The sequence below is a fragment of the Somniosus microcephalus genome, chromosome 2, assembly GCF_052327205.1.
Source record: "Somniosus microcephalus isolate GS21.2 chromosome 2, FLI_Smic_1.0, whole genome shotgun sequence".
NCBI lineage: Eukaryota > Metazoa > Chordata > Chondrichthyes > Squaliformes > Somniosidae > Somniosus > Somniosus microcephalus.
In genome coordinates, this window is record NC_140988.1 from 336,307,275 (window position 1) to 336,325,770 (window position 18,496).

Sequence of the window (18,496 nt, forward strand, 5' to 3'; positions counted from 1 at the left end):
GGCTTTTAACTGAAACAGGCTGGCCCCTAGGCTGTCCTGATGAAAATGGTGGTGGGCATACCCGGAGCGGGAAGTGGTGCACTGCCATTTCCAGACTGCTACTGTCCTGTTCCCGCTGGGCAGAGGCTGTGAAAATTGGTTCCATTGTCGGAGGGAGCTTTACCTCGTATCGTGCTTTTGCTGCACCTGACCTGGGAGGGCGGGATACTGGCGACGGGATACTGGTGCTGGGAACAAAAATATTAAGAGACCTTTTCATTGCTTAGCACTGGCATATAAAAAAAATAACAAAACTTAAAAAAAAAAATGCTAAAGACTCAATGATTTTGCTTTTAGATTCCAAAAACTGGAGAAGTGGAGGCGGCCATTCTATGAAGTCCTACAGGCCTATGAAAATGCATCTGTGGTTATGCCAGCTTTCTACAATACTCGCAACACAGATGTTTCATTCAGGGTCAAGTATGTCCTGGACGATTTTGAGTCCCAACAATCCATGTTCTACTTCCATCCACGATATCTTGAGAACGTCTCCCGTTTCTGGATGAGACAAGGGCTCAGAGCCAAACGACTGAGTAGTGGCCTAATGTTGGTGACAGCTGCCATGGAGCTGTGTGAAGAGGTCCATCTCTATGGTTTCTGGGCATTTTCCATGGACCCCTCAGGGTTGTACATCACCCACCATTACTATGACAATGTCAAACCTCGGCCCGGTTTCCACAAGATGACTACTGAGATCTTTAACTTTTTGCACATGCACAGTAAGGGCATTCTTCAGGTCCACACAGGGACTTGTAGCTGATGTTCAATGGGCTTCTACCACTGAGGTGGACAGGCCTATAAATTCTAATTAGATAGACTGAATTTTACTTAGTGCACATTTTGGACCTTCATTGAATGGACCATCCTTTCATATTAATGGGTAGATAAGTATGCAATAAATAGACTAGTTATGCTATCTCTGTGATTAGATATACAAAGATCAGGTCTCCAATAATACTTTGACTCTTCCTTTGATGATACTTGGTCAAAAGGGTAACTCAAGGTTTTATGGGATGGTCATTGTTTAGCCAGGTTGTTTTTCCAGTCACTTGATTCTTTTATGAGCGCAAGAAAAACCTTTCAAAATTTAGTATCATTAATTGTGGATTCTTTCTTGGGTTTTAAAGACTCGTCGCTTAGTTACTTGGCTTTACATCCAAATGTGAAGAATAGCACTTTGCTCTCCTCCTTTTACCAGCCTGCCAGAAAACAGCTCTCGCTGTCCCCAAACCAAATGAAGAATGATCTTCTTTCAGAGGAGCCCATTGTCTTTATTAGCATGATCTGGTTAGGAAATGGATTGAGAGTTATATAGGTGAGTACGGATGGAGATAATCAAAATATGCTGGTTCCTGATGATGGAAATATCAGGTCTAATTTCTAAGGTGTGATGCCTAGAACTGTATACAGTACTCCAGATGAGGTCTAACCAGGCCTTTGTATAGCTCGAGCAAAACGTCCTCCCCTTTGTATTCTAACCCTCTAGTTGTAAAGGCTAATGTTCCATTAGCCTTTTTGATTATTTTTTGTACCTGTCTACTACATTTTTGTATTCTGTGGACATGGACCCCTAAACCTCTTTGGACCTGCACTGTTCCTAGCTTTCACCATTTTAAAACTACTCGGATCGATCCTTTTTTGGTCCAACATGGATGACCTCACACTTACCTGCGTTGAAATCCATTTGCCACAGTTTTGCCCACTCACTTAATCTTTCAATGTTTCTTTGTAATTTTATGCTCCCGTCTACACCACTTACTATGGGGGGAATTTTTCGGGGGGTCAGCGGGCGCGATCAGTGGTGGGTTGGGTGGGAAAAATTTTTTTGACAATGGTTAGGGAACCCGCTGTCAACCTGCCTCCACACTAGTCTCCCAGATGTCGGGTCTGTCAGTGCAGAACAGACTCAACACCAAGCGGCGGGGGAGGCAATTTAGATTGTTAAGAGGCACTTAAATACTATTTTAAGCTTACCTTTCAATTTTCCAAGTTTCCCCATGGGTTATACGCTGCTCGGGGCACACGTCAGCTCAGCAGGTCGTGAGTGGATTCAGCATTGAATTATACGATTACTTGACAGCTGCAAAAGTGGTATAAAAGCTCTCATCTCACAGCTGTTCACTTTCCAAGCTCAGAAACTGTTGTTTACTGCATTTGGAAGACAGATTGAGCTTTCTGCAGCTTGCAAGTATTTGGAGCCAACTCTCTATCCAGTGCCACCTCATTGGAACAATCTCTCTGACCATTGACAGATTTGCTTCTGTCATCTCAACTTCACCTGCCATCTATTACATCAGCATCGGTGCCCTTGAAACTATTGGTCCTTGGTCACCTTGGTCCTCAGAATCCCATCACAATCAGCCCCAACACCAGCAGCACCAACAACAACACCAACCTTCTCTGCAATCAACTGATGCTGCATAGGACACAGGGCATCAGTACCCGACCACATTGCTGCTAAGGATGGCCTCACCGTAGCCAAATTTACTTCACTTGATGCTGTACACCCTGGCTGCCACATGATGCACCAGGTTGGCACCTCTCCACACCAACAACATAAAGCATCCCTACAATGCCCAAGCCATTCCTTTCACACTCATCACCATTGCGGGGGGTACCGTTATGTCTCACCACTCAGTGCAACTCACTAAGCCACTTCCAAAGGTGCACACAAATCTGTCCAAGAACGCAAAGTGTTGAAACTAAAGATTTCAATGTTTGACAGCACGTTAACAGAAACTTCACATTAACATTGGCTAAAATACCCAAGTGCCTATCCTTGTGTGTTGTTACTTGGTATGCTTGCACTAGGATGAGGGTGAGTGTGAGGGGTGGCTAGTGAGATGGGGAAGTGATAATGTAGGTAGAGAGGGATGTGTGGAAGTGCAAGGTAAGTTGGTGTGAGTAAGGATGTGCAGAAGTAGGGTAGGGAAGGCAGAGTGATGGGGATGTGATGAGTGGCACAGCAAGATGAGGTTGAGTGTGGCTTTGTACTGTTTCGTGATCTACTGAGATCATTGAAAGGTTTGCGTCACTGCAGCCTGGTCCTCCTAACGACATCCCTGCTTGTGCCCTCCTGTGCAATGTGCAACCAGGCTGCATTGATCTCCTGGGGAGGTCTCTTCTGCCCATGGGAAGGGAAGAGGATCTCCCTGCGTGCTGTGACTCCCTCCATGTGCATATGGAGGAAGTCATGGAAGAGCCTGGGTGCAGCCCTGCACCTCTGTACAATGCTACTCAGTGTTTGCAGCACCTCAATGCTGTAGAACACTGACAGCACAACTGTCAAAATCAATTTGCGCATGGTCCCTTTAAGGAAACCGGCTGATGACATGTCATCAAATGACGTCATCAGACCCACTTCCTTCAATTGGTCAAGAAACACTCTGGTTGGGCTTGATAAGCCCAATCAATGTAAGATCACTTTACAGAGCGGGCTGGAGCTAGCAGCCTCGGTAGGGGAAACGCGGCCTATGCCACCAATCATTGTCATCAGCAAACTTGGATATATGGTTCTCTATTGTGTTATCTAAATCATTAATAAATATAGTGAATAGTTGAGGCCTCAGCTCAGACTCTTATGGAACACCACTAGTTACTTCCTTCCAATTTGAGTACATACCCATTATCCCTACTCTGTCTTTGTACAGCCTAACCAATCTCCTAACCAGGTCAATCATTTGCCTTCAATTCCTTGAGCTTTAATTTCAGCTAATAGTCTGTTATGTGGAACATTATCGAATGCCTTCTGGAAATCCATACAAACTACATCCATATACATCCCCCTGTCTACTACCAGGGTTACTTCCTCAAAAAATTCAATTAGGTTTGTTAGATGTGACCTACCTGTTACAAATCCATGTTGGCTCTCTCTAATCAGCTCAAATTTCTCTAATTGCTCGGTCTTGGAGGGGGATTTGGGAGAATTTTATCTTGGAGGTTTACCTTTGGTTGATTACCTTCCTTGGGAGCTTGAGTGGGTTGAGCAGAGTCCAAGCTAGGAGTTCACGTTGTACAGCAGTGGCCCACTTAAAGGCATTGTGCGCATTCAGAGCTCATTTCAAAAGTGCTATACCGTTTATCCATCGGGGACTATAGTGGAATTTCTCTGTTGGGTTCAATAGTAATAAAAGACTGAAATATTCCATCTGACCCCAGTTTGTTCTGACTGGCGCTCTAAAATGGATATTTCTGGAAAATGTTGTGATAAAAGGAAGCTGGCTTGGTACCCTTACTGAGCAATGTCATTCATTGTTACTGGCAGGATGGTGTACAAACTAAGGTTCTTTTTTATTCTGATCAATGAGCCATAATAGTACCTGGATGGCAATTAGAGTTTTCTTTCAGCGGCACAGGTTGAGGAGAATTATGGTAGAGTGAATCAGCTCCCTTCACCACGTCACAGCAGGATGTTAGAATGGCCTCTGAGGGATGGGCATTGTGGATAGAGCGAGATCAGATCACAGATGCTGTATAGGTCAAAGGTTGGGCCAAGAACCACATACGCCCTTATACATTGGTTATGCAGCTAACCCACAATCCTGGAATGTTTTTTCCCCCCCAAGCACTTCAGTATATTTATAGCTGGATATTTAGAACAGTCAGGAACTTAAAAAAATGCTTTTGACTAATATACTAGGGGGTCAAAGGTAGAATTTCTGAGATGCTCCGAGCTGGTTGGAAGTGCCACTGGCAGCAATCACTCTCATACAGCCAGGATAAGCCACATCTAAAAATAACAATGCAATCAAAAATATCCATCCTTTACTCTGCTTCTGTCCTGTAAAGCACAAATTTATTTTTAAATCATAAGTTAAAAGATGCAAAGCTCTTTATTTTTTTGTGTGTTGTTCACATTTGTGTAATTTGTGAGAGTATTGTAAATTAACTAACCATCACTGTTAAAAAAAGTGTTTGTTGAATACAGTGTTAGTCTTTAAAGAGCAGTTTCACCATCAGGACCCCTTTTTAAGGGTAAACCATTACAAAATTAAAATGGTGATATCTGCACTGATGACACTCAGCTGCCCTTTACTCTTATGTTTCAAAACTGCTAGTCAGATATTAACACCCTGTGGCTTTTTTTCTATCTCCACCTCAGCCCTCACTTGACTCATCTTGCCCATGACACTCGTCCCCTGGTCCATTGATCTATTCCTGATTTAGCTCCTGATCACTCAACCACCTCTTCTTCATGCCCTGAGGTCAACTAGGGATGGGCAATAAATACTGCATTGTCAGCATTGCCCGTATCGAAAGATTTAAAAAAATGTTAGACCTTGGTGACGTTAATCATGAACATTACATAGGATACACGGCACAGAAACAGGCCATTCGGCCCAACAGTCCATGCTGGCGTTTATGCTCCACTCGAGCCTCCTCCCATCTTTCCTCATCTAAATCTATCAGCATAACCTTCTATTCCCTTCTCCCTCATATGCTTATCCAGCCTCCCCTTAAATGCATCTACTTTTTGCTTCAACCACTCCCTGTGGTAACAAGTTCCACATTCTCACCACTCTTTGGGTAAAGAAGTTTCTTCTGAATTTCCTATTGGATTTCTCGGTGACTATCTTATATTGATGGCCTCTAGTTATGCTCTTCCCCACAAGTGGAAACATTCTCTCTGTATCAACTCTATCGATACCTCTCATAATTTTAAAGACCTCTATTAGGTCTCCCCTCAGCCTTTTTTCAAGAGAAAAGAGATCCAGCCTGTTCATCCTTTCCTGATATGTATACTCTCACATTTCTGGTATCATTCTTGTAAATCTTCTCTGAACCCTCTCCAGTGTCTCTATACCCTTTTTATAATATGGCGACCAGAACTGTACGCAGTACTCTTAAGTGTGGTCTAACCAAGTTTCGATACAGGTTTAGCATAACTTCCATACTTTTCAATTCTATCCCTCTAGAAATAAACCCTAGTGCTTGGTTTGCTTTTTTTTATGGCCTTGCTAACCTGTGTTGCGACTTTTAGTGATTTGTGTATTCATACTCTGAGATCCCTTTGATCCTCTACCCCAACGAGACTTTGATCCTCTACCCCAACGAGACTCGCACCCTCCCAAGTAATAAGTGACCTCCCTATTCTTCCTACCAAAATGTAATACCTTCATCTGTGTTGAACTTCATTTGCCAATTATATGCCCATTCTGCAAGTTTATTAAGGTCCTCCTGTAATTTGTTGCAGTCCTCCTCAGTATTGACTATCCCCCCCCCCCCCCAAATTTGGTGTCATGAAGCAAGGGTTATGGGGAACAGGCAAGAAAGTGGATTTGAGGCCAAGATCAGATCAGCCATGATCTTATTGAATGGCGGAGCAGGCTCAAGGGGCCGAATGGCCTACTCCTGCTCCTATTTCTTATGTTCTTATCTGCAAATTTAGAAATTGTGTTTTTAATTCCAAAGTCTAAATCGTTAATATAAATTGTGAACAACAGTGGTCCCAGCACTGATCCTTGTGGTACACCACTACCCACCTTCTGCCACTGTGAATACCTTTACTCCTACTCTTTTGAAGCCAGTTAGCTATCCATTCTGCTACTTGTCCCTTGACTCTGCATTCTCTGACCTTGTTCATCAGTCTATTATGCGGTACCTTATCAAAGGCCTTTTGAAAATCTAGATAAACTACATTTACTGCATTACCATTGTCTACTCTCTGTTACCGCTTCAAAAAATTCAATGAGGTTTGTGATAAAAATAATAACTTCCGGGAAGTTATGTCATCACTTCCTGTGAACTGTGAACTATGAACTATGAACTGTGTACATACCTCACTTCCTGTCATGTCACTTCCTGTTGGACTGGTATAAATACTGGTCTGTTCAGTATTGTAAGAGGCTTCTACCAGAGGCATGGTAAAGACCTCTCTTGTATATAGTGTGTTTATAAGTTACTTAAAGCTTACTTTAAAGTTACTTGATGGTAAGTCTCCTTTTTCTTACATCAATTTAAGTAACTTAGTATTTACACTGACAAATACAAGACCTTCAGACAAACTCGGAAGTTAAGGATCCAGGGAACCACCCATCATGGAGAAAATCCTTAGACCTATTCGTCTGGACTTGGACCCGAATACACCAGCAGCTGGCAGGGTATGGAAGCATTGGTATCGTACTTTTGAGAATTTTCTGGATGAATGTAAAGTGGATGCTCCTGCTAAATTGAAGATACTTGTCAATTATGTGACCCCAAAAGTGTTCGAATATGTTGATGAATGGGATAATTACGAAGAGGTGATTCGGGCACTTAAGAAACTGTATGCGAAGACCCCAAATGAGGTCTATGCTAGACATCTACTGGCCACAGCCCGACAAGGGCCAGGGGAATCAATTGACGAATTCCTGCAAGAACTTCGCAGGCTCAGCGTAGGTTGTAACTTTCAGGCAGCCTCAGCTGAGCTGTACCGCCAAGAAATGATTCGTGATGCTTTCATCTGCGGGATTGCCTCTCCATTTATACGCCAGCGTCTACTAGAAAGTAAAACACTTGAGCTACAAAAAGCTTTTGACCTAGCTTGTTCACTGGATTTGGCAAAGAGAAATGCAGACCTCTATCAGCTGCCCAGATCTCGATCTGCTGCTGTAGCTGCAACCAGACAATTCAAGCGGTCTCAGGTGAACCCTATCATGGGGGAATCTAATTCTGATAATTCTGATGAAGAAGAGGAGGACGACCCCACTTTAGCAGCCTCTTGGCAATCTCGGAAGGAATGCTTCTTTTGTGGAGATGCTTTTCACCCTAGGAAAACCTGCCCTGCTCGCAATGCAATCTGCAGTTATTGCGGGAAAAAAGGACACTTTGCTAAAGTTTGCCTATCAAGGGCCTCTACGAGGGCCAATCCAGCTAAGGCCTACCGAACTGCCCCAATTAGGGCCTATCAAGATGCTCCAGCTAGGACCTATCAAGCTTCCTCTCGAGCTCTCTCCCGAAGAAGCACACCGAGAGTTTTAGCCACTCTCTGTGCAACGACACCAATTACAGCTGCTTGCCCACAGAACCTGTCTCAAGCAGCCACAAAAATTTCAATTAAAGGGCATACCTTAGATGCCTTAATTGACTCAGGAAGTACTGATAGTTTCATTAAGGAACAGATTGTTGCGAAATTGAAACTACATGTCTTCCCATCGGACCAGGCAATTGCGATGGCCCAGTCATCACTTAATACCAGAATCTCCGGCTTTTGTGTTGTTGATATGACACTTCATGGTCGTATGTATCCCTCCACCCGACTTTCGGTGCTCAAGGACTTATGTAGTGATCTCCTCTTAGGGCTGGACTTCCAAAAACAGCATAAGAAACTCACCATTGAGTTTGGTGGATCCAAACCCGGACTTACTATTTCTAATATACCGTCTAAATTACCATTTTGTGCATTGTCAGCAGCTTCACTTGATGAACCCTCATTATTTGCCAGTATTCCGCCTCAATGCCAACCGATAATAACGAAATCGCGGCGCTTTAATCAGGAAGACCAATCTTTTATTGCGGCTGAAATCTCTCGACTTCTAGCAGAGGATATCATTGAACCATGTTCGTCGCCCTGGCGGGCTCAAGTCGTCATTGTCAAGAACCCTCTAAAACCTCACAAACGGCGACTATGCATCGATTATTCGCAAACCATCAATCAATATACCGACTTGGACGCCTACCCATTGCCACGCATTGATGATATGGTTAATAAACTGGCCGAATACAAAGTGTTCTCAACTTACGATTTAAAAAGTGCCTATCATCAGTTACCCTTGAAGGTCTCAGATAAGCAGTACACAGCCTTTGAGGCTAATGGACGGCTGTACCAATTTCGTCGCCTCCCATTCGGGGTTACTAATGGAGTGGCTGTCTTTCAACGGGCAATGGATGGCCTGGTTAAGCAGGAAAACCTAAGGGACACTTTTCCCTATCTTGATAACATTACCATTGCAGGTCACGATCAACAGGAACACAACTCCAACCTCCAAAAATTTCGGGATGCCCTCCATCACCGTAATTTGACCCTGAATGAATCCAAATCTGTTGAGTCGCAACCGACCATCAACATCCTTGGCTACTGCGTAGGCAATGGTATCATTAAGCCAGACCCAGAAAGACTTCGCCCGCTCCAAGAGCTCCCGTCACCTAAGAATCCGGCTTCTTTACGTCGGGCTCTCGGTCTGTTTGCATACTACGCTAAATGGATTCCTCATTTTTCGGACAAAATCCAACCCTTGCTGCATGCTAGATCATTTCCACTGGGAACAGCGGCTGTTGCAGCCTTTAACCTTCTCAAAAAACAGTTGGAGAAAGCGGCTCTTCACTCCATTGATGAGAATCTCCCTTTCGTGGTTGAATGTGATGCCTCGGAGGTGGCAATCTCGGCTACTCTGAATCAGGAAGGTCGTCCTGTAGCATTTATGTCCAGGACCTTACAAGGTGCCGAGCTACATTATCCTCCAGTTGAGAAAGAAGCCACAGCCATCATAGAGGCAGTACGGAAGTGGAACCATTTTCTAGCTCGCCAGCACTTTACATTGATCACGGACCAACGATCAGTCGCCTTCATGCTCGATAATCGAAAACGAACCAAAATTAAGAATAATAAAATACAACTTTGGAGGATGGAACTGGCCTCTTTTGGTTATACCATTCTCTATCGGCCTGGCAAGGAGAATGTGGCCCCGGACACCCTCACACGGGCATTCTGCTCCACTATGTCATCCTCCACTCTCATGGATGTCCACAATGGTTTGTGTCATCCTGGCGTTACGCGCATGCTACATTTCGTACGATCACGGAATCTCCCTTTTTCCACTGGAGATGTAAAGAAAATATGCTCAGAATGCCGGCTTTGTGCGGAATTAAAACCTCAGTTCTTCCGCCCCTCAGATGGTATACTCATACATGCAACCCAACCGATGCAACGACTTAGCATCGATTTTAAGGGCCCAGTGCCCTCTTCAACTCGGAACACATATTTGCTCACCATGATCGACGAATATTCACGTTTTCCGTTTGCCTTCCCCTGCTCCAGTATGCTGGCGTCCACAGTAATCTGCTGCCTTGAGCAGGTATTTTCTCTCTGTGGCATGCCGGCTTATATTCACTCAGATCGGGGTCCATCCTTTATGTCAAGGGAACTCAAGGACTACCTCTCAGAACGGGGAATTGCTACAAGCAAAACAACACCATACCATCCCATTGGAAATGGGCAGGTAGAGAGGTATAACGGTATCATCTGGAATTCCGTACGTCTCGCTTTAAGATCTCGGGGCCTACCAGACCAGCAATGGGAAACAGTGCTTCCAGATGCATTGCACTCTATACGGTCCCTGCTTTCTACAGCCACAAATACTACACCTCATGAGCGGTTCTTTGGATTCCAGCGTCGCTCATCTCATGGGACATCACTCCCGTCATGGCTAACTACTCCTGGACCTGTATTACTCCGAAGATACGTTCGGACGTCTAAAAATGACCCTCTTGTAGACGAGGTCGAACTAACCGATGCCAACCCCACCTATGCAAACATACGATATTCCGACGGCCGAGAATCTACCGTATCATTACGGGATCTGGCTCCCTGCCCACCAGGACCTAGTGGGACATCGGGTGATGGCATTTCACCAGGAAACTCTTGGGACCTATCGGGTACCCCTCTCCAGGATCCTGATCGGACACCAACTAGCTTGGTGCCGGTAGAACCCCGTGCTCAAGGTTGCGACCCTCCCAGTACCGCGCATGAAAGTACTGATCCGCCACAGACCAGCTCTGCACCTCCCTCTGAACAGAGGCAGTCTGACTTTGAACCTATTGGGGCTCGTACTCGAAGCCATGATCTCCCCGACCCTTCACAGGGCAATCCAGGCCACACGGACTCTGGCCAATGGCCAACCACATGTAAGCGGACCAGCGACCCTCAACGACGGGAATCCAAACGGGTACGACTCTTCCTTGTTCGGCGGCTGCGGACCAAAAGGTAGACCACAGCCTCCTAAACCTGCAGGAGGGAAGAATGTGATAAAAATAATAACTTCCGGGAAGTTATGTCATCACTTCCTGTGAACTGTGAACTATGAACTATGAACTGTGTACATACCTCACTTCCTGTCATGTCACTTCCTGTTGGACTGGTATAAATACTGGTCTGTTCAGTATTGTAAGAGGCTTCTACCAGAGGCATGGTAAAGACCTCTCTTGTATATAGTGTGTTTATAAGTTACTTAAAGCTTACTTTAAAGTTACTTGATGGTAAGTCTCCTTTTTCTTACATCAAGGTTGGTCTAGCAAAACTTTCCTTTTTGAAATCCATGCTGACTGTTCATTACTATGTTTTTGGTTTCTAGATGTTCTTCTATTTTCTCCTTTAGTAGGGTTTCCATTATTTTTCCTACCACCGATGTTAAGCTGACTGGTCTATAATTCCCTGGACATGTTCTAGCCCCCTTCGTAAATATAGTTATTACGTTAGTTATCCACCAGTCCTCTGGCACTACACCTTTTTCTAACGAATGATTAAATATGTGTAGTAATGCCACTACTATGTCTTCCCTAGATTCTTTTAAAATGCATGGATACAATCCATCGGGACCAGGGGTTCTATCCTCTTTGAGTTTGATTTGTTTATTTAATATATTCCCTCTTTTTATATTAAATGTACTTATCTAATTACTAATCTCATCATCCAATGTCATGTCCACCTGTTCTATCTCCCTGGTAAATACTGAAGCAAAATAATTATTTAATATTTTTGCCATCTCCCTATCGTTACCTGTGGTATTATCCTGTCTATCCCTTAATGGCCCTATTCCCATCTCAACCTTCATTTTTTATTGATGTGCCTGTAAAATATTTTACTATTTTTTAAAATTTTCCTTGATCATTTAATTTCATAGTTCCTCTTTGTCTTCCTAATTGTTTTTTGACTTCTCTCCTAATCTCTTCGTATTCTCCCTTATCATGCACTCCCCTGCTGTCTATGTACTTAATGTATGCCTCTTTCCTTACCCTCAATTGTTCCCTTATGGCTTTATTCATCCATGGAGTCTCATTAGTGTTTAGTTTGTTCTTTTCTTTTAGCGGAATATATTTTTCCTGCACTCTGTTGAACACTATTTTAAATATTTCCCATTGCTGTTCTACATCGTTGTTTGCCAATATTGTTGCCCATTTTATGTTCCCAAGTTCTGTTCTCAGCCTCTCAAAATCAGCTTTTCTCCAAGCTATTACCCTAGTTTTCGTCATGCTTATGTCCTTCTCAATTATCATCTTAAAGCATATTATATTATGGTCACTATTGCCTAGATGTTCCCCTACTTTTACTTCTCTTATCTGCTCTGGTTCATTCCCCATTACTAGATCCAATATCGAATCCTCCCTTGTTGGGCTTTTTACATATTGGGTTAGAAAGGAGTCCTGTAGACATTGTAGGAACTCCATTCCCTTATCCCCTTTACATACCTCTTCTGTCCAATTAATATTGGGGTAGTTGAAATCCCCCATGATTATTCTATGTTTTTACTCATTTCCCTACTTTGTCTGCATATTTCTTCCTCCACCTCCCTTCCACTATTAGGTGGTTTGTAGACTACACCTATTAGTGTGATTGATCCTTTATTATTTTTTTATCTCTATCCATATGGATTCTATTTTTGTCTTGCTGATAGCTGCATCACTTTTTTCTACTGCCATTATGTTATATTACGTACAGCTACTCCACCTCCCCTTTTTCCCCTATCTTTTCTAAATATGTTATATATGTTTAATTTCCAGTCCTGATTTTTCTGTAGCCATATCTCAGTAATCCCTTGTAACATATGATTGCCTCCAGCTCCCCTGTTTTATTATGGACACTGTGCATTGCTGTACAGTTTGACTCATTTTTAATAGAATTTTCATTCACTTTATGTTTAGCCATCTTTTGAGACTCCTGTTCAATAACTCTATTTATTCCCTTGCCATCAATGTTCTCCCTTACTTTAATCTTTCCTGTTTTGTTTATAATTAGGCTAATTATGTTTCTTATAGATCCCTCCCCCCATCTTACTAGTTTAAAACATTGACCAGCTTTCAAAAATATGTTGACAACACCCAGGTTTACCTCTGCGACACTGCCCTCGACTCTGGCTGTGCTGTCTGACTGCCTGTCCGCCAGCAGTTCGTGGATGAGTCCTAACTTTGCGCGAGACTGAAGTCATCTATTTAGCCCTCATCACAAACACTCTGCCTCAGGCCCTGATTCTCCCCTTGTTCCTGGATGTCCACTCGAGTTCTAGCCGATGCCTTGCAACTTTGGTGTCTTGTTTGACCTGAGCTGCCGACTGCCACTTCAGAAATATCACCTGACTCCACCCCTATCTACCCCACCTCTCACATCACCCCCCGCCCCCACTGAAACCCTCATTTAAATATTTATCACTTCCAGACTTAACTTTTCCGATTCCTTCCCCACTGGCTTTCCAAGCTCCACCCTCTATAAACCCCAAGTCATTGAGATCTCTGCTGCCTGAATCCTATCCTGATAAGGTCCTACTCATCTAGCATCCATGCTGATCTCTTCAGTTCATCTACTTCAATATCTTCAGCCTCATATTCACAACCGTTCTCCACCCTCTCTCCCCAATGTCAACCCTACATTCCTGCCCCCTAGTGTAGTCTGCCTTCATTAGTGTACTACCCCTTCCCTCTACTGCATACTCAATGGCAGAAGCTCTGCCATATTGCTCTCACATTCTGGAACTTTCTCCGTAAATCTCTTTACCTTACAATATCTTCAAAAAAACTTCAACTGCACCTTTGGTCATCTCCCACAATAAGCCTGCTCAAGTCTGACCCCTTCACCAAAACTGTGAAGCACCGTGAGACATTTTGCCTCGTTAAAAATGTTATTTAAATGTAGGTGGTTGTTGTTAATCTTTCAGTGCAGACTATTGGAGCTCAAATGCATGGCACGAGAGAATAATCTGGCATGGGTTTGTGCCCAGTTGTACCAGTACCCCAAGTTCTTGATCTTGGTTGAGCTTCAGTGGGAAAGCACTGAATGAAGGCCAGGCATTTCCCTACAAGGAGGGAGTGAAAATCGAAGAATGAATTGTCTTCAGGCTGCTCTCACAGGGCTTAGTGGCTGGCTCAGGAAAAGCATTATTGGAAACCAGGTAGCGAGTGGCCCACCCTCATGGCTGCAGTTGTTACGTGACCCATTAGATCCTGAAGAAAGGGAGAGAGAATTAATGAAAGAAAAGGATAGAGAAGAACATATCCCCAAAACCATTTATTTTACATTTGATTTTTAGTCAGCAAGGCGTCTGACATGAACAGAAACTGATTGTCACGTTTGAGCCACCAAATCAAACCACTTAGAAATCTACATCCGGAGAGTTTCTTGTGCTTTATATGGAGTGCACACTGTACACTCCACTGAAGTTCAGTGAGCTTAGGCGCAGGTTGGTAGAGATAAAGGGGTAGGAACCACCAAGTATGCATAATGTATTGCCGGAGTTTAACCAGTAAAACCACACAGCCAACCAACACAGAGCACGAGTAAATGTTCTGCTGCTTCTGTTGGTGCATTGACTTGCAGATTTATTTGGGGTTAAGTATCCCACCCACCAGTGACAGGTCCACCCCACCAGGTACCACAAGAGAACCAGGTTGGTAAATCCATAGGCTGTGAAATTTGGCTCCTTTGCGCCTGCCGTTAGTGCCTCCGCGGGGCGCTAATGGGGCGCAAAGGGCATATTGCCCGGGCGGAGCGCTTCCCGACTCCCATCACTAGGTGTGTCGCCTTGGAGCCATCTCGGCCCCCGAAGAGACGCCGTTACCCTCCTAACCCCTTCCTTGCCACCCAAGGAGATAATCATTAGATAACTGCCAAGTGTAGGTTTGAGCCCTCTCTGTGATGACAGGCACTTGTAGCTCCTCAAGTGTGCCATAGTAAACAGCACAACTCGCCATAAAATGTGTGAGCGTATTCCCACTATCCTGCTGACCACAGCACAGACACACACCATATCCCGTTGAATGCTCCTCCCAGCAGAGAGCGGCGGTGCTTTAGCAACAGCTGCTCGCTTCTCTGCAACCCAATCATGGTAGCCACCAAGCTTTGAATATATGAGCATATATTCTCAGCCTTGGCTTCCAGGTAACACCTTCCAGCAGTTGCCATCCCACGTTTTGACTCATCAGCAATATGGCCGATATTGTTGTGGCAGAAGGACATACATAGGATGTTCCAACGCCTTGATGTTGTAGATGTCCAAGTTCAGTGCCATGTACCTGGCTTACTGTTTAATACAGACTGCGTTGTGAGAGGCTTTGGCAGAGAGGTGTGCTTGCTTTGAGGCTCCTTTGCGCCTGCCGCAGTGGCCAGTCAGTGTAGGTTAGAGCGGTCCTGCAATGACATTATTGGATTATGGCCTTTCCGGCTGTATGATCTTGACAAGGATCACAAGATCTCGCGAGAAGAGCTCCTGCAGGTCCTTCGCATGAAGGTGGGAGTCAACTTGTTGTTTCTTGAGTGACTCAGTGTGGTTTTTTGTTAAATTCAGTTTTTTTGTATTTTGGGGGAATGGTTGCAGGGAGGGAGCATTCCTGCCTATGCTGACCTATCACCGAATACGCTGATGGTTGGAAGCAGTTAAATAATGATTGGTTCCAAGTGTAAACAGCGTGATTTACGTCATCATGTTTGTTTGCCTGTTTTAATCTGAAAATACTGTTCCTTTAAAGCTAATAGTCCTTGGAAATGGTTACTTGGTTAATAGTTCTTGGTTACGGACAAAAAGCGGGGATGTGGGACTAAGCACGACTGTTCTTTCAAAGAGCCGGCACAGCCACGACGGGCCGAATGGCCTCCTTCTGTGCTGTAAGATTCCATGATTCTATAAATGGATTTTTTTTAAAAAGGACACTGATGGTGAATCTCTCTTTAATTCAGTGGAGAATATTATATTTAATATATAAAATGAAATAATGCAATAAATAAATCTGATCTTTAAATCATGTTTTTTATCTGTTCATTATATAATGGAGTTGACACTGACTTGAAGCACCAAGATGTGGTTTTTCATTCTACATACTGTATAACAGCTGGAACAGATAGCCCTTTCTTTTCACAACTGAGCAGACTCCTAGTAAGAAGAACTTATACATTTATATAAAGCACCTTATCTTCTCAGGATGTCCCAAAACATTTCCCAACCAGTGAATTGCTTTCAAAGTGCATAACAGTTATTAATTGGGCAAAACTTCCTTGATGTAAGAAAACTACTAGGCACTTGGTCTAAGCGTTAAACAAAGCTTTAATCAACTATTTTACAACATGGAGGTCTAGTTGTGTCCTTCACTAGTTCTTGTTAAGAATGTCCTGCGCAAGCTGGGCCCGTGCCCGAGTATTTATACTCTCCCTGGACAGCGCCACCTGAAGGCCGCTCAGTATTATTTCATAAGTCTTTCTTTCATGAATGACTGATTCATGTCATTCCTGTTGGCACTCAAGTTTAACAAGATAGGGGAAGCAAAGAAACTATGCAACATGGCGGGTTAGTGTACGATGTTTTCACCTCTGTGACCTGAGTTTGAATCCACTCCACTCATCAAGAATGCCCACTTGGACTGGAAGGTTTCCAACATCCATCAAACTTACCGAGCATTCAGGAGAGAAAGTGATAAAACTGGTGGGGGCAGGGGCGGTGGAGAAAACACATTCACCCACAGGCACTTGCATGATCTTTTTTAAGGAGGATACTGCTTCTTTTGAGGTATATTTATATTTTCTTGCCTTTCCCTGTCTCAGGTCTTCCCATACACCGTTTGTAGTAGTGTGCTGATTGCTGACCTGTTTCCAGATTGTGACTGAATGAACAATTGCAGGCGCTAATTCATGTCCCATTGTGTGGCACTGTATATACACACTCCTTCCACACCATGATTTAAAAAAAACCTCAGATTATGTATCTACCCTCCTATCATTTTCCAGTAAAACTGCCCCTAGCCTCTTTTCATAGCTCTTAACACAAACTTCCAGGTTCTTGGTTTTCGGGGTCAGATTCAACTCTATACCTCACTTGCTTGTGAAACTGAGCCAACATTCTTAGAACATCTGTTATGTTTCTTCCCTTATCAACAGAGCAACGTGAACCTTCTTCAGTTTGTCAATTTCTCTGAGCTCCTCCTCCACTCACAGGAAGTGCCTGGAAAGAAAGCCAATCAGCTGCATTCTTTCACAAGTTCCTGCACCTCCTCTGGAATCAGCAATTGTTTCTTAAAATAAATAAGGTTTGAATTTATATCATACCTTTCATGACCTCAGGACGTCCCAAAGCGCTCTACAGCCAATTAAGTACTTTTGAAGTGTAGTTACTGTTGTAATGTAGGAAACGCGACAGCCAATTTGCGCACAGCAAGCTCCCACAAACAGCAATGTGATAACGACCAGATCATCTGTTTTTAGCGATGTTGGTTGAGGGATAAATATTGGCCAAGACATCAGGGGGAACTCTCCTATTCTTCTTCAAAATAGTGCCATGGGATGTTTTACGTCCACCTGAGAGAGCAGACGGGGCCTCGGTTTAATGTCTCATCTGAAAGACGGCACCTCCGACAGTGCAGCACTCCCTCAGTACTGCACTGGAGTGTCGGCCTAGATTCTGTGCTCAAGTCTCTGGAACCTTAACCCACGACCTTCTGAATCAGAGATGAGAATGTTAAGAACTGTGCCACAGCTAGTGCTTGGCTTGGACAGCTAACTACCTGCATTCACTGGGCTGTGTGCAGCTGTGCTGGTGCTAGCAGAGGTTGGTGAGAGTGATGCAGGGGGCTGTGCTGTTCTGTACCACTAGCATTGCTGGCAGCCTATTCTACCAGGCTGAAAAATAACAGGAGTTAGAGTGCTGGCTTCAAAAGATGCCTTCAAATGAAAGCTTGCATTGCACGGTACGGTTTATGATGTTTCTGGTTTTGTCAGAGAATAAGAAAGGCTGACAGTATGGGCTGGATTTTGTGGGGGGGGGGGTCAGCGGGCACGATCGATGGCGGGTCGGGTGAGAAAGTGTTTTTTTCCCCCAGCAGGTCGCGACCCCGCTGTGAACCCGCCACCACGCGCCTATACCAAATGTTGGGTCTGTCAGCGCTGAGTAGACCCAACACGCAGCGGCTGGGGAGGCAATTAAAATCATTAGTGACTTGTCTACAGCCACTTATCAATGGTTTTTCCCAGCTTTTTGGATTTGACAGGTCGCCCACCGGTTTCCCGCTGTGCCTAGACCTCGTCTGTGAAACTGAGGCAGGAGATCAGTGGCCATTGAATTAGTTGATGAGTTGACAGCTTCAAATGTCAAGTCAAAGCTCCTAGCTGATTGTGAAATGTTCCCTTAACCACTAGCTTCTCTTAAACTACATTTCCACAACAGAGTCAGGATGCTGCAAATCTTTACTCAAGTCTCCATCCAGTCTGACCTCATTACCTCTTCCACCATTG

The 18,496-nt window shown here is 44.1% G+C and overlaps 1 protein-coding gene across 3 annotated transcripts in view; it reads left to right on the plus strand.

Moving 5' to 3' along the window:
* The window catches only part of st8sia5 (ST8 alpha-N-acetyl-neuraminide alpha-2,8-sialyltransferase 5), a 59,460-nt gene extending 43,440 nt beyond the window's left edge, over positions 1-16,020 (plus strand). For all 3 annotated transcript variants that reach the window (XM_085975319.1, XM_085975328.1, XM_085975333.1), the window contains 2 exons: positions 337-6,731; positions 11,298-16,020. In XM_085975319.1, the coding sequence (XP_085831445.1) occupies positions 337-799 (463 nt within the window). In that variant the 3' untranslated portion in view covers positions 800-6,731; positions 11,298-16,020. The remainder of the gene's footprint in view (positions 1-336; positions 6,732-11,297) is intronic.
* The last annotated feature ends 2,476 nt before the right edge of the window (positions 16,021-18,496 follow it).